Source organism: Cryptomeria japonica, chromosome 1 (genome assembly GCF_030272615.1).
Source record: "Cryptomeria japonica chromosome 1, Sugi_1.0, whole genome shotgun sequence".
Taxonomy (NCBI): Eukaryota; Viridiplantae; Streptophyta; class Pinopsida; order Cupressales; family Cupressaceae; genus Cryptomeria; species Cryptomeria japonica.
Genome location: NC_081405.1, coordinates 514,697,140 through 514,721,933, shown reverse-complemented (window position 1 = coordinate 514,721,933; position 24,794 = coordinate 514,697,140). Strand labels below are relative to the sequence as shown.

The 24,794-nt window shown below is 34.3% G+C and overlaps 1 protein-coding gene across 1 annotated transcript; it reads left to right on the top strand.

The window, feature by feature from the left end:
- The first annotated feature begins 20,604 nt into the window (after nucleotides 1-20,604).
- On the top strand, nucleotides 20,605-23,019 carry LOC131857963 (putative disease resistance protein RGA3). The gene is made up of 2 exons (XM_059210774.1): nucleotides 20,605-22,599; nucleotides 22,693-23,019. Exons 1-2 carry the CDS (start codon nucleotides 20,758-20,760, stop codon nucleotides 23,017-23,019), a joined length of 2,169 nt encoding a protein of 722 aa, XP_059066757.1. The 5' UTR covers nucleotides 20,605-20,757.
- The last annotated feature ends 1,775 nt before the right edge of the window (nucleotides 23,020-24,794 follow it).

Sequence of the window (24,794 nt, the reverse complement as noted above, 5' to 3'; positions counted from 1 at the left end):
ATGATTCAGCTTAACATACCGAGGAATGGTCTTAACAGATTCCTCTTGCTTTTCTTCTTCATCCTCATCTCCATTAGTATCAGCATCTGCATCTACCAGTGTAGGAACACTGCTACTGGTACTTGGTTGACTGACAACCAGTTCCCAAAAGGTTACAACTGGTTCATTTACCACTTGCACACTATCAGTTTCCTCAGTTTTCTTAGAGGTTTCATCAACTCTTACATTGATACTTTCCATAATTCTCTGAGTCCTGTTATTAAAACACTTGAGAGCTTTGCTCTTGGTAGAATACCCTAGGAATATTCCCTCATCACATTTTGCATCAAACTTACTCTGGTGTTCACTCCTCTTGATGTAACATTTGCTACCAAACACTCTAAAGTAGCTAACAACAGGTGTCTTACCGGTTCAATACTCAAAAGGCGTTTTATCCTTACCTTTCTTGATGAGTACCTGGTTCATTGTGTAGACTGTAGTGCTCACCGCTTCTCTCCAAAAAGTGTGAGCTACCTTTCCTTGAATCAACATGGTTCTAGCTACTTCAACCACAGTCTGGTTATTCCTCTCTGCTAATCCATTCTGTTGTGGAGTTCGGGGAGCAAATAGTTGCCTCTTGATGCCATGTTCTTCATAGTACTTGTTGAATTCACCGAAAGTGAATTCCCCTGCTTGATCAATTCTAAGGCACTTGTTCCTTTTACCGCTTTCCTTCTCCACTAATGCTCTAAAGGCTTTGAACTTCCCAAAAGCTTCAGACTTATCTTTCAAGAATGTGACCCACATCATTCTTGAGTAGTCATCAGTGAGAATCATGAAGTACCTATCACCTTGCACACTTCTAGTTTTCATAGGACCACACAAGTCAATATGCACAAGATCAAGCAAATTGTCAACAGTGAAAGGTTTACCTTTAAAGGTTGAGGAAGACATTTTCACCAATTGACAGTCTCTGCATAAGGTATTATCCAATTTTCTTAGCACTGACAAGTCTCTAACTGCCTTGATCTTACTAGCCTTCACAATGTTATCAAGGTTTACATAACAAAGTCTCCTATGCCATATCCAGCTATCATCAAATTTAGCCATAAGGCATGTACTTATATTTGCATTCAACTGAAATAAGTTACCTTTGGTCTGCATGCCGGTGGCCACTAGTTCACCATTCTTTCCTTTGATTCTGCACACTCCATTCCTGAATTCCAAAGTGAGACCACTGTCATTCAGTTGGGCAACACTCAGAAGGTTGTGTCTGAGACCATCAACCCAATATACATTGTCAGCACTACTCTTTCCATTTAGAGAGATGGACCCTCTGCCTTTGACCATGCATGGTGCATCATTCCCAAAGTGAACCACACCACTATCATATTCTTCCAAGGATAGAAACTTGCTCTAGTCACCAGTCATATGGTGAGAACAACCACTGTCAATGATCCACTCATTGGAATTATCAAACCAGGAGACAAGAGCCTTCTTGTCTGACACATCTTCCTTGACAACAACAAACACAATGTCTTCATTTTCTTCATCCTGTGATTCCTCATCTATGACACCTTCATCAACTGCCACAAAATAGTTTATCTAGTTTCCTCCTTTGAATTTCTTGAACCTTTCCAGCTTGTCCTTGTTTTCACCATTAGGGAAGTTAACAACAATATGTCCTATCCAATTACAAGAAAAGAATTTCAAAGGAAGCTTACCTCTGTATTTGCCAGTTCCTTTAGGGAGTTTCCTTGTAAGAAGAGCTTCAAACTCCATTAGAAATTCCTCATCATCCATTACTCTGCCTTGTCTTGTTTCAGCACTGGTGCTTGCTTCTTTTCCTTTTCTGGATGGTACAGTAGAAGCTCTAAAAGCTGATTAAGTCTTTTGAACACTACCATCAAAACTATTTAGCTCATAAGCTGTCAACTTTGCAATGATGGAGTCTAGGGATACCTTAGTCTTGTCTATTGATCTCAGCTCCTAAATAGCAACAACCCTTATTGCTTACCATAGTGAAATCTTCCATTTTACCACCTACACTCTTGATATCTCCAACAATAGTTTTGATTCTTATACCATACTATTGAATGGTCTCACCTTCAACCATCCACATGTCTTCAAACTTCCCTCTAAGGCTTTCTTCCTTAGCTTGTTTTACATGCTCATCACTGCCATAGATATTTTCAAGAGTATCCCATACCTCTCTGGGATTTACCTTATCTTGGACATCAATGAACTCAATGTCAGATAAACTACTAATTAAGGCTTCCATGACTTGCCCATTCTTCTGCATTTCTCTCTTTTGGTCATCGGTGAGAGTACCGGTAGGGGCAACATAGGTATTCTCAACATAGCTCCAATGTTGAGCAGCCATGCTTCTGATGAATATCTTCATTCTATCTTTCCATATACTAAAGTTTTCTCTGTTAAACTTTGGACCTTCCCTCTTCATCATTAGACTAGGATCTTTACCTCAAGCGGTTAGGCTTATAACACAGAGGACCTGGAGGATGCTTTGATACCAATTGATAACTTAATGATGAACAACCAGTACCAAACCGGTACTGAGAGGGGGGGTGAATCAGCACAGAAAAAAACACAAACTTAAACCAGTTTGTCAGCAGACATTGTGCATTGACAGAAAAACACTAACACCGGTTCTTCAATAGAGTTCAACTAGCAAAACCTAGAATAACTAAGACAAGCATAGACCAGTTGACACTTATCTTCACATAAAATCTAACACTTCATTTCCACTTCACCCTAATGCATGAGCAGGTAATCTACCATCTCAGATGTACATATCACTGCAAGATCAACATGCATCACTGCTTAACATAAAACAATCATAATCATCACATGAAGAAAACATCACACTTGACACACATATTTTTCACGTGGAAACCCAATTGGGAAAAACCACGGTGGGAATGAATACCCACAAGCTTGTTTTTGAACTCTTTAGAAGTCTGCTCTATTACGAGCCTTGTTTGGTTAAAGACAGATACAATAGGTTCTATTAGGAACTGATACTGTTAGCGATTACCTGGTTAAGGGATGGCTACAATACTTGGTTAAGGGTTAAACCCTGTTAAAGGTTACCTTGTTAGAGGATTTCAAGAACTCAATAGCTAAAGGATATCAATGACTCAGTAGCTTCGAGTTACCCTATTAAAGGATTTTGAACAAGCTGGTTAAGGCTACCCTGTTAGGGGATTTCACAACTATTGAAGTGGCTAAAGATCAACAGGTATATCAATGCCAATGCAGATCCGCTTAAGCTCCTTTTCACCTTCTGCACTTACTCTTTGCAGATATGACTTCTCTCCTTTGGTCTGGCAAGATTCACGTATCTCTTCTCTTAGATACACACACACAACTTTTGCCAACAACCTCTTGAAGAACCACAACATCGACCTTATAGGACAATAGACAAGTCGGTAGCATAAACCCTAAACCCTGAACCTATCAGGTTAAGGAATTCAAACGGTTCGATCCTGACCATTGAGAACACTGCATTAAATGCAAGAGTCTTGATCTAATCTCAAGACATTCTCCATCATCCATTTCCACCAATTTTATGGCTGCTGATAACCCATCACACGTTAGCACCGTTTTACAGACTTCGCACATTCCCGATGTAGATAGGAACAATTTCCTTCATGCAAGATCCTTCACGCACACAAGGCTTATGTGGCAACATGATCTATTTATTGTTACCATGCTAACCCATCACACAAAGTCACAGGTTGAGCCATACAGGCTTGAAGCACTTCAATCAGAAACCCTAAAGTTGAGACCACCAACCAGTAGTCATACACCACTTCAATGTGCTGGTTCCCATAACCTTATGCCAGTTCATCTTTAAACAAACACGCTGCTTCACTTTGGCACAAATGTCGGTTCAGAGTGAATGCCAGTTCATCTCCTCTTCATCATATTGACATCAATGACAACATACAATTTCATTATGTCCTCATACCGGTTCTCATACCGATTCACATAATGCCAACATCTAAAACATAAATAACATATGAATTCATTCATTAAGGTTAACATATAGCTAATATGATGAAATTAATTTATTAAGGTTAAAATGTAAATAACTAAATGAAGTTCATCCATTCGAATTATAATTTAATTAACATGACAAGTTCATCCAACAATTGTTATCCATTCATTTTGTTCAATTTTTCATTAAACACATGGCATGCATCTTGTTCCAAAATGCACTATAATCTCATCATAACTAGTGCGACCTTCTCATGCATACTTAATATCATTAACAATTATATAATTCATTTTGTAAATCAAACTACACTCTTTCATGAACCACATTACTACATTAAGAGATGACTGGATACATGCATTTACAATAAAACTCATCTAATCCACTTATATATTCTATCAAAAAGCCATCCATACATGCTAACATTGAAAAAAGAACCATAAGAACAAAAGCAGCACATAACACCAAATTGATATCGGAGTTGACCCCTAAAGGGCTACATCTCCGGGTCTGCTCAACTGCCAGACCCGTCTGATCATTTAAATAAGTTAAGGGTACATAAGTTCCACATCATTTACATTCCTGTCATCAAGGTGAATCATACCAGTAAACAACTGACCACATCAGTCAATAATTACATAAATGATCCCTACATAGAAATGGATCCAACTAAACATATTAAAGCTAATACAAGGTCAATTGCTTGACAATACTCTAACTAGAGACCTAACCCGCTATGGTGAACCACAAATCAACACTCGACACCCGCATAAAGGACAAGACCATTTATAACACCATCACAAGGCAACAACCAAACTAGAGATGAAAGACATAAACAGGTACCCCAAATCAACCAAACAACAGGGTCCAAACAAACATATCAAGGCATTGCCATTACTTTAAACAAAAGCGTATACAAAAATTAAAACTTGCAAAGGCAATAATGGGAAAATACAATCTTTTTCCATATTGATTTAAACATTAAAGGTCGATCAAGATTTCTAAATGATCTAATTTGATTTCAGTTATCTACGTCATCTAGGTATAGGTCATTCTTGGTTTTCTAACTCACTAAGTTCATATGCATCAAGACATAACATAAATACATCATTACGAGTTTTTGAACCAAGTTCACATGAATGTAAAGCATTAATCATCTAAATATGATATTTAATCTTTAGATAAACATCATTGTCATACTGGTTTGGAACAATAATCTAGTCCCATCTCTAGCAACACAAATTTACACTTTCCAAAAATGAAAATATACATTAAAATAAAATATCGAAATGGGTAAACATTTCCCAATGAAATATAATTCCCTTGCATATATTTAAAACAAATACACCATCTAAAATTATTAAATAGAATGTATATATATATATATATATATATATATACACCTAACTTAATAAAATAAATGACTCAACAATAATTGTTATTCATTGAAAATATACGCTAAAAAGGGACCAACAATTAATATATAATTATATATAAATTATCTAAATTAACATATATTAAAAATATACATTAATCAATAATTAATAATTAATAATTAATATATAATAATAACATATATTAATTACAATTTAATAATAATAAAATATAATAATTAAAAATTAATATAATTATATATATATTTTTTAAAAACTAAAAAAAATAATTTAAAAAAATGATGAAGGGCAACAAACCCTAGGGTAGCCGCGGGCCCACCTCCCATCCACGGGAGTGGGGTAGTCGTGCCCTAGCTGTCGAGCCTACGGCCACCACGGTGGACGCAAACCCTCAGCCTCCACACAATGGGGTTGGGGTCTCTGCGGCCACCATGGTGGTCGCAGACCCTTTGGCCTCCACCTTGTGGAGTAGGGTTTCTACAGCCACTTATGTGGACACAGTCCCTCTGCCTCCATATAGTGGACGCAATGGGCTTTGCAGCCACCATGGTGGGTGCAGAATCTCTACTATGGATTTGCGGAGAGGAGGGCATGAGTTGAGCCTCGGCTCCTTCGCCCTCCAACCCAAAATCCACCCAACACAAAATAAAACTAAAATATTGTTTTAAATAATAATTTTATTATTATTTTGAAAATAACTTAAAAAACAAAATTGAAACCTCATATTTCTTTAAAAATCACAGTCTCATACAAAGCCTAAAAACATATCTTCTTGTACAAACTTTTTAAAACAAAAGAATGAAACCCCATGTTTCTTCAATTAAAAAAATAAAATCAGTTTTAGGCAACGAGAATCATTGTTCACACATAAATCCATCATTTGCTAAAATCTAGACTAATTCTCCAATCAAAATATTCCTGAGAGCATAGCAATGGAGATTTAACCCAAAACAAATATGGGGAGAAATACCAAACACAAATCTTTGATTAAGCAAATAACCAAAATGATACACAAATTCCTACCTCATTTAGCCATCCTGGATGGGATTTTCTGCAAAGCCCAACCTCCAAGCTCCAGATCAAATCTTCTCTTCGAGAATTATTTTTCCAAAAATTATTCTCCCCAAATATTTTCCAAAAAGCTCTCCAATCATAATCCCCCCTCATATTTTACAAACCTAGGATTAAATAGAAGAATTCCTTGACCTAATCCCTTATTTTAGAATTTAAACCACTTTTGAATAAAAAGCATAAAAAAATAAATTAAATAGAATAAAAGAAAAATCATTATTTTCAACCATTAAATTAATCTAAACTTGTTGTTCTAATTAAAAAACAAAATGTTTTTCTCCCTCATTTAATTTTAATTTTCTCAATATTAACAAAGCTAATAGTTGTATTTCACAATATTAATGAGGGTAAAATATTTTAATTAAATTAAATTCCCAAAATCAATCTTTCACACTATATAAAATATATATAAATAAAACTTACTTTTCTAATCAAAATTGATTTTCTTAAATAATTAAAATTAACTTTTCTATTCCAAAAAGAAAAAAAGATTAAATTATTTTTATTTCGAATAAATTTAAATCTTCCCTTTCAAAATGCATAAACTGAATAACTTTATTATTTAAAATTAACCATTAAATTAAACTTGCTAATAACATGAATAGGGGAATTTTTAAATAAATGATTAATTATATAAAAGAAACCTATTTACTTTAGTTTCTTAATTACTAATGCATAAATGAACACATTAAATCAAAATAACTACTTAGGATTAAATACCTAGTTTAACCACTCGCCAAGCACACAACCCAAGAAAGCCAACCAAATACCCAACCTGCAAACCCAAATGAAAAGGGAAACTGATGGATCACAGATGACGCTCACTTGAGCATGACTAGGGTAAATTGAGGGTTTTACGACCACCTAACCCAGATTTTAAGGATGAAAGAGGTATACTCAACCCTGCGAATCTAGGTGAAGAGGAACCTCACACCTAGGCAGTACTGTACCTACAATCTCCTGCAACCAAGAGTCACACACACACACACACATATTTAATGAAGATGTTAGCTCGAGATTAATAACAAGAATCAGGAGGACAATTAAAGTTACATAGGAATCGATGCAAAAGCACATTAACATGTGCGTACAATAATCATAATATCTGACTACAACATTATCTCATGGTAATTCAACCATTCAAGAATGCCACATAAAAAGTCAACCAAGGTCAAACCAGATTTACAAAGCTGACTAGGGTAGGGGTACTACAATATGCATGTAGCCCAAACAACTGTAGTCCTTGCGGATAGAAATGCTCATGTTGGTTATTTCAATGGAAAGGTGATCAACACAACCACAATGACTCTAAAAAAAATCCCTTCTATCCCTGAAATAGAGACACTTATGTCAAGAGGAAAGATTCTAGATGACCTTTTACCACTATCTTGTGTTGCTGGACAACTTAACTCACAATACAAAAGGATGACAATCATAACTATTTTAGACCGTACGAGTGTTCTCTCTAAAATAGTTGAAACTACTATTAGGGTTGTTGTGAGAATCATTAAAACTAATTCTTTTTGCTATCCAACCTACTCTTTGAAAATTAATGGCAAAGAGTGTAAAAATAAATGCGTCCAACAAACTGATAATGTATGGTTTTTTTCAAGATGCCAAACTCATATGCTAGAATGCAATCACAAATACTTATTGCAGATGAAGCTCCAAGACGGGCACTCTTTGGGCTACTACCTTTGATGGGGTTGGCACAAATCTACTGCAGATATCTGGCAAGGACCTTTACATGCTGCAGTATGATTTGACTACAGAGAGAACACCTCAGTCTATTATCAAGGGTGTCATCTTATCTTGCTTTGTTTTCACACACTTTTTTACAATAGACATGTACAATTCACAACCTAGGCTCAAAGCAACAATTACCAAAGTTGCGAATAATGATTTCCAGGCTGAATGTACTCTTCTACTTGTAGACATTGCTTGGATGAGTGCAGCTACATAATTCTAGACCAACTAGATAGTGATGCTTTTCATGGGCCTTTTTATCTTCATAGTATAGATAACTTGTTACTGGTTTCTATTGGTAATTAACAAACAAAACTAAATTATCGATGGTTGTGTATATCAACACTATGTAAACTCATTCTTTCTTGGCTATCTGGAACTTTTGGTTTTCCTCATTGATTTTGTTCTAAAATTCTCCAATAGCTTCTTGTACTTCAAGTTGTTTATGTTTGCTAGAATTTTTCATTTTATCTAGTCAAACCAATGGTTGTTTTGTTCTACCATGTTTCCATGCATCTAAAATATATCAAGTGCAGTTTTGATTGCTTGCATTTTGTTTTTTTATATCCTTTTGTACCTTTTTGTGTCATTGTGTTCTTATTGAACTTCTATGTTATTCAAATATTGTTAATTTGTATATCTATATTTATATTATGCTGTAAAAAAATAATAAGAAAGAAATCATACAGATTGCACATTGGGGCAAAAATTAAAACAAGAAGCAACAACTTCAATCTATGTTCTTTTAACAAATTTCCTAGCCTCCAAATCATGATTTCTAATTTATGCTATTGCACCAAACTATATGTGTCCAATTAAAGTTATAATGTTCAATGTCATGAACTTGTATTATGTTCTTTATGTTGACTGTTATTAAATATTCAAAGCATATAGTTGACCTATCTCTTTTTTTATTGTAAACTTTTCAATCCTTTTAGATGTGTTCTAATGCTTGGTCCAAACACACTTGTGGTTTTATTATTGTAGAACTATAAACTGAAATTACAATTTGCAGCATCCTTTCCAATTCACATACAATTAGAATTTAGGTTCATCGCCCTTTTCCTCTTTTGAAAACAACAACTTTCATATTCTTTCTTTATATTAATTCAATTTATGCAAATGTTTGTTTCCTTATATGTTATTTGCTGCGTTTACCAATATGCATAAACATATACATCTCCATCTATATACTGTGATATACAAAGATACATATAAATTTCTATATACATTTACATATATTTGCATACACATACATGCATACATATGGTCCTGCACAACTACAGACTCCCATACATACAACCACATATGCACCTGTATACATGTACATGCAAAGGCAGGCATTCACAACAGATATATATACACATGCACAACCTTATATATGTTGAAATTTGTGTGTCTGCATATGTAAGTAAATTTGTATGTATCCATATTATTTTATGTGCATGCATGTATCAATGCATGTATGGTTATATGTATGGGTTTGTGCTTCTATATCGATATATGTACACATGTATGTGTATATCATAGAAATTCATATATATATCTATATATATTTGCATGCACATACATGCATACATATATTTTTACATAGCTAAAAACTCCCATGCATGTACGAAATATGCATACATATGGTCCTACATAGCTACACACTCCCATTCATACAACCACATATGCACCTATATACATGTACATGCAAAGGTAGACACTCACAAAAGATATATGTGCACATGCACAACCTTATATATCTTGAAAGTTGTGTGCTTGCATATGTAAGTAAATCTATGTGTATCCATATTCTTTTATGTATGTGCATGTATGGTTATATGTATGGGTTTGTGCTTCTGTATAGATATGTGTACACATGTATGTCTATATCATAGAAATTGGTATATACATTTATATATATTTGCATACACATACATGCATACATATAGTTTTACATAGCTACAAACACACATGCATGCACTACATATGCACTTCTATACATGCACATGCAAAAGCAAGTATTCACATGAGACATATATGCACATGCACAACCTCATATACCTTGGACGCTATGCCCATGCATATGTAAGTGAATCTGTATGTATCTATATTCTTTTATGCATGTTTGTATACCAATGCATGCATGGTTATATGTATGGCTTTGTGCCTTTGCATATATATATAATGGGTAAATGCTTTTGACCTAGAGCTATGAACCAGTGAGGCCAAAAATGGGGGACCTCATTCCCACACTTCACTTGTTCAAACCCATGAGCACAAAGGCCCAATAGGGATTTGAACCATGGTCACCGCTTCACCAACAAAGTGTTTTAACCATGGCACTACATGTTCGAAGACTCTATATATATATATATATCAGTAGGGATGGCATAGCCCACTTGTAGTCACCATTCAATATTCTCCTTTAGGTGAAGACTTGTAGCTTAAATTTTGTGCAAAACTATATAACATATACAATTCAAAGATTGCATCAAACAGGAGTTTCAAATACAACTACATAATTTAGAACATACACACTGTTTTTAACAGTTGTTTCTTCCAGAGTCAGAAATATGCTCTGTTCATTTAAATTGCCTAAAATATTAATGCAGACCACAATGCAAGAATGCAATCTCAGGAATGAAAAAAAGAGAGAACGAAATTGTTGCTATTATACTAAACATAGAGAAGAAATCTCAGAAAAGCATCGCCTAGAACAAATGAATCACAAAATGCTCTTGCCTATGCATGCACCATGTGAAACCCGATAGATAATGGATTCGGTTTCACTTATTCTGAATCAAAACCCTGCTTTATCATGTGGCCTGACCAACATTGTATCGTGTCAAATACAACAACATTCCTTAAATAATAGCAAAATACAAAACAAACATGCAACACAGAACATGCAACCTCTATACCAACAAACAATATTACAGAATACAACAACACATCAATGTGAAAAAAAATGTATCTTCTATAGAGTACATTAAAGCATTGCAATCCTTTCGTCATCACATCGATTCATTATCTATGCTTCAAACATGTAGTGTTTGTAAGGAAAGATATATTGAAATGGTAATATGCAGGAACCAACAACATATTATCTATTCAAGATGCTTTTCTGAAAATGGTGTTCATCGTTTCTCTTTGGCAAATAACTTAGACCTAGGTGAGCAACCCCTTGTGTTAAAAAAAATTACCCAAGTAGAGGAGATGCTTATAGACAGGGTTGCTCCTGTTTTACGAGTCATACATGCAAGAGGTGGCCAATACAAATACACTGGTCACATGATAATTTTTCCCCAAGATATTTCAGAAATTGCAAAGGTTTTACCATGAAAACTAAAAGACCTTGAAGTCCTTATTGTCCATTGAAGTAATATACAGGGCAAAAAAAATGATTGTTATGTAAATAAATTTCATGTTATAGATGCATTGAGCTATAAAATTCAACATGACCATTAGTACAATGATGTTGTTATAGACTTTGATTTTGTCAACTTGCTTCCTGACACTACAACAGATGCATCAAATATGTTGCATTCTTTAGAATAAGATACCTATGTAACAACTATTCCAGCAACATAAGAAATTCTTGACAATTGCAATGAATATGGTGCAGAAATCTCATCATCTTTTATTCCAAAACTGCCTACTCCAACTCGCGAACTAGATACATTTAAGAGAACATTACAGTTATATGTTGATACTAATAATAGTGTATCTTGGCCTAAAATGAACTTGTCCCCGATAAATAAATATAATACCATAGACTTGTTAAGCATGGAATTCCCAACCCTTTTCCCATCTGGAGTTGCACTTCCCTCGCAACCACGTATCTAACATGTTCATTTACATGAATATGCTCTCCACTTAATGAGATATACTAATCAAATATTTGGACAACATGTTAGATTTCACTATTACATTTATAATCTCATTATGAGATATCATTCATAGCAATATGCAGCTATCTTTATTATAACTAATTTGGGAGAGCCTCTCCCAATAATTATGAAAGCGCTTCATGAATGAATGCAAAACACTCCCGATGATCAGTTGCCAAATCAATTGTTGCAATTTGGTACAACACTCCGAAGTACTTATGCATATTGGAGTAAATGTAGAAAAAAGCTTACTGCAATGATCTTCCAATTGGGGACCCCAACACTGTTCTTTACATTGAGTTTAGCTGATACTAAATGGCCTAATTTGTATAGGCTTTTCTCTGAAAATGATGGCCAAAACACACAATTTACAAGAAAATAACTTATAGACCATGTGATTTGTAATCCACATATAATGATATTTTACCTTCACAATAGATTTACAATATTTTGTGAAGAAGTTATTCAAAATTTGTTCCAAGCAAAGGATCATTGGTATAGGTATGAATGCCAACATTGTGGCTCAGGACATATTCATGGCTTTTTATGTTTCCCTAGAGCACCAAATATGGAAATCATAAATTGGACAGATCATAGTGAGGTCCAAATGGCAAAAAATTTCTTTGACAAATATGTTTCCGCTTGGAATCCTCGCAACGCAACAGACCAAATGAATACAATACACTACACTACATTGGATGATCCATTTATGGCTAATACAAATAAAATATTATCCATAGACCCTACATTGGATTATGAGGCATTACTTAATAGTTTATAGAGACACACAACAAGCACAAAACACACATGCCTCAGAAAAAAAGGACCCACATTCGAATGTCGTTACAAAGCTCCATGGGCTCAACAAGAGATGTCTACCTTGACAGTTGACAATGATGACAACCCATGCTATAAACCTACAAGGAATGATGATCGTTTGAATATTGATAATATTTGGATGCTTTCACTATGGAGAGATAATATTGATTGTCAACCAATCACTTTGAAAAAAGATGTCCTCCAATACATTTCAAAGTATGCGTCCAAATTAGAAAACAAATCGCAATCCTATATTGAAATGCTGAAAAACACAGTGAATACAACTAAATCTGAAGATAGCATCTTATTAACATACCAGAAATTTATGATGGGCATAGTAGCAGACCATGATATCAACACACAAGAAACTTGTCATATGTTACAGAAATTGCCTCTCATAAGTTGTAGCCGACAGTTGGTTTCTCTAAATGTTGGCAGCAAAATATTGCACTGTTTCATAAAATCAAATAATGAAACAGACCTCTCCACAACTTATATCTATGCTTATATGCAATGCCCTGATGAATTAAATGAGACAAGTCTATTACAATCAGCACAAGAGTTCTCACAGAATTCTCAATGCAAAAAATCAAAATGGCAAATCAGGGATAAAAAAGCAATTGTGACTATATATCCTCAGTTTAGAGAACCTCCAGATGAAGATACCAATGAGTTTGAGATTTTTTGTTGGTCTGAACTACTGCTATACAAATCATTTCGTGACATTCCAAAAGAAATAGGAACTTCAAAGGAACAAATGATAGCAAATTGGAAAAACTTTGAAAAGACTAATTACAGTTGTTTGCATAGTCAACAAATTATAGATAATTACACACCTCCAAATGAAGATGATAGTGACAATAATGCTTCTCAAAATCAAGATGATACAAGTCTATATGAGTGAGAATTATGGTCACAAATTGGAGCTACAAATAACTTTGCCCAGAATGATCTGCAAATGCTAGGCCGACGTTTTTACGATATTAACTACTTGTGGGGCAAAACTATTGTGGATGATCAATTAGACTATGCTGCTCTTCCATTCATAGCTACAAGCAAGCTATAATTCCAGCAAGCTAGCATGCAAATCTCAACTCAGGACACACAGAACATCCAACTATTGTCTAAACAAAAATTTGCACTTGATATTATTCTACACCATCATAATAAACAATCTGCAACAACACCTCTATGAATGATTGTTCAAGGCACAACATGGACTGGTAAATCATTTTTAATAGATTTCATTAGGAAAAAATTAAACATATCTATAGCTGCCAAGACAAACCCATTGCTTGTTTTAGCACCAATAGGTGTTGCTACATTTAATATACAAGCAACAACAATCCATGCAAGGTTGTGCATTCCTATAAAAGAAATGCATCCTTTGACAGGGCAGTTGTTAATGACATTGCAAGAACAATTGAAACATATTAAATATATTCTAATAAATGAAATGAGCTTTTTAGGCCCGAAATTACTACTGAAGATAGATAGTCATTTGCACCAAGCATTCCCTAACAATCAACATGAAAGATTTGGCAGGGTGTCGATAATTATTGTAGGTGATCTTTCTTAGCTTCGCCCTGTAATGGATAAAACTATATATGAATCGCACTCTACAACCCTCAGTTTATGGAACTCTTTTACTACAATCGTAACATTGGACACTATTTTCCGCCAACAAGGTGCATCTGTACAACAACAACAATTCAGAACACTGCTTCAGAACTTAAGAGATGCTCAAGCACTGCAATATGATTGGCAGTTTCTTATGGGCCAGACAAATGCAGCATTAACTATTCAATAGAAAAAGGATTTCAACTCATCGATCCATTTATTTACAACAAACGAATTTGCATGGTTGCATAACAAGAAAATTCTTAAAGAATTAAATTTTCCTATCGCTCTAAGTTTGGCTCAAGCTGGTAAGCAAACAAATGTTGGATATGACAATGATGAACATCTACCATTATAATTATTACTTTCTATAAATCAGCAAGTGATGTTAATAGCTAGCTTGTGGATTGAAGTCGGTCTTGTGAATGGTGCTATTGGTCTCATAAAAACAATACAAAGCCACCACACTTGCCAAAATATGTAGTACAATTCAAGGATTATAATGGATCTCCATGGGATATAGAGAATCCAAAAGACATACCCATTTTGCCAATAAAACGAGGCAAGCATACGCAAGTCCCTTTGACAATGTCATGTGCCATCACTATTCACAAATCTCAAGGACTTACATTAGACAGAACTACAATAGACATAGGTAATACTGAAAAGAAAGGACTCACATTCACAACTATTTCAAGAGTGAAGTCAATTAATAGGATACAAATTGAACCACCATTGTCTTTTGAAAGGTATTCCAAACTGCAAAATAATGCTTATACAACCATTAGAAAGAAAGAAGAAACTCATTTGCAACTGCCCTCTAGCCAAATAAATATCTATTCAATTTAAAATCTTCTACTCAAAAACAACCTTTTTTACATTCCTCTACTTTCAACAAGGTAATTACAGTTTTATATGGTCTTATCTCTTTAAAACATTTGCATTTTTATCATCCCTGGTACTAATTCATTTGACCTCACTATTCATTTTAGTTTACATTCATTCTAAGACATCCTCCATGCTGCATTGAACACTACACACAAGTGTTGCTATCTGCACAGTCTGCAATGATTGTCTAAAACTATCTCAGGTATAACATAGCTCCAACACATTTCCCATCCACTTCACTCACTACTCCAACATATACAACTATCTCAGGTATGATATTTTACTTTTATCGCTTCAAATATACTCTATTGATAATTTTTTATGCTCCAAAACTACTTTAACTTGCTTTAATCTAACTTACCTCTTTAGAAGAGAACTACAACACATTGCCCATCCATTTCACTCGCTGCCAATCAACCATTCAATGTAGTTTTCTACTGCACAATGCAGGTACACATACCTATAAAACATACAAAGTTTACATTCTCTTCTTTTTATGTGGCCATGTAATTCTTTCAAGGCATATTCAATGCCGTCTTCAACATTTATTTTTGGTTTCTCTTTATACATTCATACCCAGTATGAAAAATAGGGATAAATATGCAAAAAAAACTTTACTCTGCCTAGATTTTTTCGCAAAATCCTTGCCAATATCTTTTTTCAACATCAATTATTCATTGCTCAAACATGTAAAACTATCGCAGGTATGATATTTTACTTTTATTGCTTCAAATATACTATGTTGATGATTTTTTATACTCCAAAACTACTTTATCTCACTTTAATCTCACTTACCTCTTTGTAGGACAGCTACAACACATTGCCCGTCCACTTCACTCTATGTTAATCACTTGTTCAATGCAGTCTCCTGCTGCACAATCCAGGTATACATACCTATCAAACATACAAAGTTTGAACATATAATTCCATTTTAATGCCACTTGTTTTAATATTTGCCTTTTACTCAATTTACTTGAATTCTTAATTCTGTGCATTTCATTTTATAATATTCTATTTTTAAATATGTTAACTTGCATCTTCAACTCTAACATCTATATTCACTTTTTTTTGGCATCCTATATGTTGCTATACCCAACATTAATAATCTCATTGACATACCATTTTCTTTTATGTCACTGAAATACACATAATAGGTGCTTTGCATTTCTCTCATATCCAATCTTCACCAACCAACTACCTTGACATAATAGTTTAGCATTAAAGTCTCTTCTCTTCAACTCTATTTCTTACACCTTTTTAAGCATCATTATATTTTAGAAGTCTTTGTGATTTTAATCTCTGCCCATTACATACACTTTTTTGTAGCTTTCAATCATATTGTTATGCTTTCCTTTGATATATCAATTTGTTAACAAAAGTATGCTTCACCGTTTCTCTACTCAAATGTTTTATCTATCCATTACAAATAGATTTAATTGTTGTTTTCCTTTAGCATTTCCTTAATTTTGCACTGTTCCTATTCCCCACAATGCACTTTATTTTTTCCCTTGTGTTGACATTGTTCAACTCTTCATCAAATTGAGAAGCATTACATGATGATATACAGTTTTTGAAGTCTCCCATTCTCCAGGCCTCTACAACTATAAGTATAAAATTATCTTAGGTATAACACAATTGCAACATATTACCCATCCACTTCACTCACTACTCCAACATGTACAACTATCACGGGCATGATATTTTACTTTTGTTGCTTCAAATATACTATGTTGATGATTTTTTATGTTCCAAAACCACTTTATCTCTCTTTAATCTAAATTACCTCTTTATAAGACAGTTGCAACACATTTCCTGTCCACTCCACTCATTGTCAATCAATCGTTTAATGCAATTTCCTGCTGCACAATGCAAGTATACATACCTATCAAACATACAAAGTTTGAACATATAATTCCATTTTAATGCCAATTATTTTAATATTTGCCTTTTACTCAATTTACTTGGATTCTTATTATGTGCATTTCATATTAAAATATTTTATTTTAAAATATGTTAACTTGCATCTTCAACTCTAACATGTATATCCACTTTTTTTTTACGTCCTATATGTTACTATACCCAACATTAGTAATCTCATAGAGAAGATTGCTAAAATGTTCCATTGGTTACCTTGCACTTTCAAGCCTTGACTCCCATGCATTGTAAGTTTCCTTAAATATTTAATTTAGCGGGAAAATCAGCTATTCCAAATTCTTGCTCCTCGCACCTTGCTTCCTCTCAGTTCATTATTTCTCTTGTCTCGTTCTCATACTATACTTCTCTTCTAATTGTTTATCAATCACCTACATTATGATCCTTATATCGTTTGATTTCATGTAACTGAAATACACATAATAGGTTCTTTGCATTTCTTTCATATCCAAACTTCACTAACCAACTACCTCGACATAGTAGTTTTACAGTAAACTCTCTTCTTTTCAATTATACTGCTTACACCTTTTTAACCATCATTATATTTCAAAACTCTCTGTAACTTTAGTCTCTGCTCATTGCATACACTTTTCTGTAGCTTTCGATCATATTTTTGTCCTTTCCTTCAATATATCAAATTTTTGACAATGGTATGCTTCACCATTGCTCTACTCGGGTGCTTTATCTATCCATTACAAATAGATTTAATTTTTGTTTTCCTTGAGCATTTCCTTAATTCTGCACTATTCCTATTCCCCACTCTACACTTTTCTTTTTCAATTGTGTCGACATTATTCAACCCTTCGTCAAGTTGACAGGCATTAAATGACAATATGCAATTTTTCAAGTCTCCCATTCTGCAGGCCTCTATAGTTGTAAGTTTAAAACAATATTTCCTCATCAATGCATAGTTCTTATTGTCTGTAACATCACGCTATTTCTATATTTAAAATCATTTGACATGCCAAGTTAAATAAACTTTAAATTAATTTTTCTTTCAAAAAATTATATGCTTTCTTCTTTAAACAAATTTGTCTGGCATATGTAGTTCGTCCATCTATATGAAAAACCTATGACTTTGTTGTGCTTACAAAATTTGCAAGCAACAAAAAATTCACTTCAAGATCTTTTAAAAGTTCACTACATTCCAGTTTTATCACACTGAATATGTGAGTTATAAATTTGAATTAAATATTTTACATTTCTCTCATTTTCTCTCTTGTTTTCTTTTATTTACTATTAATAATTCTTGTTGATATATTCTTCTCCAATTTCAAATTTGTTTTTTCTTCTAGCAACCCCCATGATAATTGTTTTTCCTACCTTCAACAACTTATTTATGCAAAGACACTAACAATGCATTTCCATTTCAACTTCGCCTTGACTATAATTCAACTTAAACCTACCTTTCCATTTCGCTTGAATGATTCAATGCTTTCCACTTCCTTTCTTGCATTTTATATGCTAACATTAATTTATTTTTCCTTCTCACTATAGGAACAATTGTCCTCGGGAAATTTACTTCATGCATTCTCCAAAATTTTTGTTTCCTACATTCAATTCGTCCTATAGGTTTTCCAAGGTTTCTCTTTATTATTTTTTCTATTTTTCCACTAACTAATCTCTACATTTATCATTTCTTACGTGATGTAGCCAATTAAAACATAACCAATATAACAAAGAATAATCCAAAATAAACACAAGTCTGAAACATTTTTTCTTCATTATCCTTCTGCAACTCCAACCATTTTGCCATTACAATGAAAAAGACCCTATTTTAAACAATCACCAAAATTTCCTTTTTGGGCAGATTTTTACAAAAATCAAAAAATTGTCATTTAAAGAAATTTTCAAATCTATCCCAAAAATCATGAAATCTTCTAGAAATCACAAAAAAATTCCTACGACACAAAAAACCAACTTTCTAATCTCATAAAGATTACGAGCTCAAAATTAACTAAAAACCAACTTTCTAAAAAATCCAAAAAGAAAGTAAAAGCTAATTTTGAGGCCTTAGATGAAGGAATCTGAACCTGAAAATTTGAATTTTCGGAGGCCCTATTGAACTAGGTTCTCTTGGCAAACCAATCAACTCCTCAAGATACACCTCCATGTAAAATTTCAGCCCAATTGAACAACCGAGTCAAAAGTTATGACCCCACGAAGTCCTTGCATCACTACGACTCCATATTTTTGGTTACTTTTAATTTTACATACTCTGGCCTACAAGATTAGATGTCGTCCACACTGCACTAATTACATATTGCCTCTCTTATTTCAGGTTGCCAAAGGACCCATACAACTTTACAATTTTGCCATGTTTGATTGTACACTTCACATTGCAGCGCATCAATTTCTTCTGTATCATATTTAACACCTCAATATATCTCTTACGTTTATTGTACTTAATTTAAACTCTTTTTCAATTTGGCCATGTATGGTTCTGGAGTTCACATTGCACAAATACAACACTACAATCATTTGTTCTTTGTCAAATTTGTCTGCATTTTGAATGTTACATATTGCCTCCCAATATACATGTCCTCGCTTTTATCAGCTCGATATGTCTTTACATGGCGTTGTTATGGAAATTACAAGTTTCATGCTTTTCTCATATCTTCCAATCTTTTCTATAATTAGTCTACACATCTTGTGCATTGCCTCCCTATCGGCTTACCATTGCACGCATAAAAAACGTGCAACTGCTAGTAATATTATATTTTGAATATTTAATTACACAAAACTCACCGTTTCAACATTTTTAACTATTTCACTAATTTAAAAAATTAATAATAAATAAATTTTAATTAATTATTTTATTGTATAAATAAATCATAATTCTATATAGGCGATCATCGAGCAACTTTTGATCCCTAGGAGTAATATTGTCCAAAGAAGTCACTATGCTTGACTGAAATTTACGTGGAAAGTCTGTTTTACTGTTTATCTACAAATATTTGTTTTCAAGAATGGCCATTTGTGATAGATATATGGTTGATGTGAATGATCACACATGGGCTTCAGAATATATACAGATAAATGATGACAGTGGGCTCTGATATTTTTATTATTATAATCTATCGTATGTGTACGTACTTGAATATGTATAGACCTTCGAGGCGATGAAGTTGATCTATTTAATATATAGTGTTATCACCAGCATCATGCACATCATAGCCAAGCTTTGAAGTTTCATTGAGCCATTGTATTTCCTCTGTCTGAAGTTTCATTGAGCTCTTGTATTTCCTCTGAATTTTCATTCAGCTATTGTATTCCCTCTGTTTGAAGTTTCATTGAGCTATTGTATTTCCTCTGTTTGGAGTTTCATTCAGCTATTGTATTTCCTCTGAGATAGGCCTGCAGCGCTTGATTAAGAAAAGAGGCAGACTTGTCAAGTTCCATATCTTAAAAGATGGAAACTGTGCTTGCAGCTGCAGTCGTTGGAAAAGTCCGTCAGATGGTCCTTCAAGAAGTCACTAATGAGATATCTTTAGTGATGAACTTCAGAGAAGATTTTGAAGAGTTGAAGAACAAAATCGAGCAAATCAATTGCTTTTTAAAAGAAGCAGATGGAGAGCGGAGTGAAAAAAAGGAGTCTGTGATCAACTGGCTAAAGAGAGCCCGTGACCTTGCCTGGCGGGCAGAGGACATAGTTGAAGAATGTGCCTTTGAATTCATGTATGGTAATATTACTCAGTCATGCACTCTGAGTTATAGTCAACTGATTTTTCGCCTTAGAATGGGACGAAGAATTAAAAAGGTCAAAGCTCGATTGAGCTCCATTGTTAAAGAGGGAGATGAGCTGAAAATATACAAAGCCACAATGTCTTCTGCAGCAGCAGAAGCGTCAACAAGTGCACCAGCACAGGGAAAGAAATCTAGTCTCTTGCCTAGAGATTCACATCCAGTAGGGATAGATTCCAAGGTTGAACATCTGATCAGCTTGTTAGAAGACCCACAAGTTCCGATTATAGCCGTCGTTGGTATGGGCGGCCTGGGGAAGACATTTCTTCTCCAAAATTTCTACAACAGAGCAAAATCCAGGTTTGACTATTCTATTTGGCTCTCTATCTCTAAATCATATTCTGTCAAGGATTTGCAAAATGATATAGCTTCCCACATAGATTTACAAAAAGAAATTGTAAATGTAAGTGAAGTGAGAGCGGCTGAATTGATTCGTGGCAGTCTGGAAGTGGAAGGGAAAAGATCCCTTATTGTGCTGGACGATGTATGGACGTTCTCTTATGAAGATAATCTGATTGATAAGCTTGGTCTGCCAGCTGAGAGATATTCCAATCTTGTGATTAGCACAAGAAATATGGAGGTTGCTGAAAGTTCGAAGGCACGAATTTACAATCTGGAAAATCTGTCAGATGAAGATAGTTGGAGGTTGTTTTGTGCTTATGCGTTTCCTGAACGTGAGGGAAATAGACCGCCACCGGAAGTGGAAGAGGAGGGTAGGAAGATTGTACGACAGTGTGGAAATTTACCTCTTGCTATCAAAACGATAGCAGCATCCCTGTCCACCAGCAGGCATGTCAGCGAATGGGAGTCCAAATCCCGTCAGCTCCAAAGGGCAGTTACTCGCATTCCCAATCGTGACCCTGTCAACGATATATTAAAATTGAGTTACGATTCCCTGCCAGCACATCTTAAAGCCTGTTTTGCTTATCTTTCTTTCTTCCCTGAGGATACAGAGATAGACTGTGAGTACCTGATAAATCTATGGATTGGGGAGGGATTCGTCCCAGCTGGAAAGGACCAGTGGGATATGGCCTGGCATTGTTTGTATGAACTTGTTAATCTGTGTCTGCTTCAACTATGGGAAGATAGAGGGATGACTGTGTTACATTCAACCATATGTTACAAATTATCCAAAAACTGCAAAATTCACGATTTATTGCATGATCTGGCCATAAAAGTCTCTAGAGAAAATAAATGTGCCTTTTCTGTTGACAGAGCCATTACAGATACAAGTGATGATACTGGCTGCTGTCGGATTTTGCTGGCTAAGCAAGATATAAATGACAATGCTTTCTCACAGAGCCGTCCTGTTTGCCTCCGTACAGTCTCATTGTCTCAGAAGAAGGAGATTAGAAGCATTCCGGCACACTTTTTTAGAGCTATGAGAGGGCTGCGTGTTCTGGATTTGAGCTCCACAAGCATCTCTGCATTGCCTGCATCCATTGGAAAGATGAAACTCCTTAAAGTCTTAAACTTAAGGGATACATTGATAGAAGAGGTGCCAGAATGTGTGAGATATCTTAAATGTCTCTTGTTTCTTGCAATGCCGAGGTCGACAAGTAAGCACTTACCAGTATGGATAAGTGAACTTATTTGTCTTTAGCATTTAGAATGCGAGAGTATTAATCGCATTCCAAAAGGATTATCAAAGCTGGCATCTTTGAGAATCCTGAGATCGAGTATGTTGGAGCTCTCAATGGAAGAGGATGAATTTGCGAGTGTAGAGGATTTGGTCAAGATGACTGAGCTTCAAGAACTACAGTTCAATGTTAATGATGACATGGAGCTGAAGAGGATTGAAGACGGGATCCTTGCGGAGCTGATGAAGATGCGTCGTCTGAGAATCGCATACAAGACTGGTGCTGGAACGGAGCTTCCACAGTTTCCAGAGAAAATGAGAGCAATGAAACATCTGGAAAGCTTACATTAGAGTGCTTTGGAGTTCCAAGCTGGATATGTGGATTGGCGAATCTGAGGGAATTGAGTTTAACTTGGTGTGAATGCAATGACTATCCGGAGCTGCAAGGAATGTCCAATCTAGTGAGCTTGTCGTTGTGTGGGAATTAAAGTTGCAGAGAATTGCCAAAGGTATTTGGAAAGTCAGGAGGGTTTTCACACCTCCTCTTCTTCACAATTTGGGGATTCGAGAGTTTAGAGGAGTTGCCTGGATTGGAGGAGGGGGCAATGGCTTACCTTGAGGAATTCGTTCTTGAGGAATTCGTTCTATGGGATTGTCCCAAATTGAAGAAAGTGCCCGAAGGATTGGAGCAGTTGAAAAAACTGAAGCAGCTAAATTATGGATGTTCAGGGACGAATGGATGGTCAGAGATATTGAAGGAAGGTGGAGAATATTGGAAAAAAATCAAAGCCATCAATCCATCTATAACTATTACTATTAGAGGTTTGTGAGTATGATAACTCCTCACTTGTATTGTTTTGAGTGTAATTTATGTCCCTCAAGAATATTTAATTATATTAAATGTTGAGTATTTTAATTTTTTTTTAAGGTGTATAGAATAGTGTTTTCTAAGAGAGTTTTAAGATGTTACGACATTATGTTACATTATTTAGATCTCAAAAATTAATTATATATAGTTTTTTTTCTGTTTTTCTTTCGGAATAAATGAATTTTATATTGAATGTAGAATTTAAAATAGTTTTAAATGTTATAATTTTAATACTTTCTTGTTTAATATGTCATTATTCTTATTATTTTAAAAAAAAATGTTCAAGGGGTTGAGCTTAATTGCATTGTGGAGACAAAAGTTCAATTTTCAACAGGGGCATCTAAAGCGGAATTCTAAGTTGCCACTCTTGGTCGGAACTTGTATTAGTCTAATGTTGATGCTTGAATGAGAAAGATATTTGTAATCAATATCCAATTCAATGCAATAATTTATATATATATATATATATATATATATATATCAAATGTAAAATTTAAAATTTAAAATGTTTTATAATTTGTGTATTTCTTAAAATAAATAAATTATATATTACATATGCCTTAATTTAGGGTTAATTTGACATGTCTTATTCATTTCTATATGAATATTCATCTCCCCTTTACCACACAAATCTAATCCTACTACTTTTGTGCTCTTTCTCTCTAATTTCCCAAATCACATTTATCTACTATGTTTTCTTACCAACAGATAATAGACCATAATGGTTATATTGTGAAATCTCCATAGAAAAATTAATGTAGAGTTAGGAGGAGGGGTGGAAGATGAAGCATTAGCTTCAAAAACTTTCATAAAAGGGATGATCATGTGTTATATCCTACTTTTTATTATTTGTTGTTCATTTATATCATGTGACTTGATTTTATTGAATGGGTTGGAAAAATATTTACATGCACATATTTATGATTGAATGTTAGTGGGTGAAAATCATAAGTTATTGTTTTCATTTATGCCTTCGAGTTTAATAATCATCTTATGGTTGAGATCTTATTACCTTTTTTTAATACATATGTCTATGACCTAGTATAACTACCATTAACTTGAAGAAAATAGTAACTTAATTGGTCATGTTATATGTTCTAGGAAGTGGTTTATTGGGATCCAATTAATACATGAAGACCCTCTTCATTACAATGTGATCCTCCTACAAAAGATTAGAAATAAAATTGTTCAAGGTTCTCACTACTTATAATAATTATTTGAGTGTATAACATAACATACATAAGACTACATGTCGAGT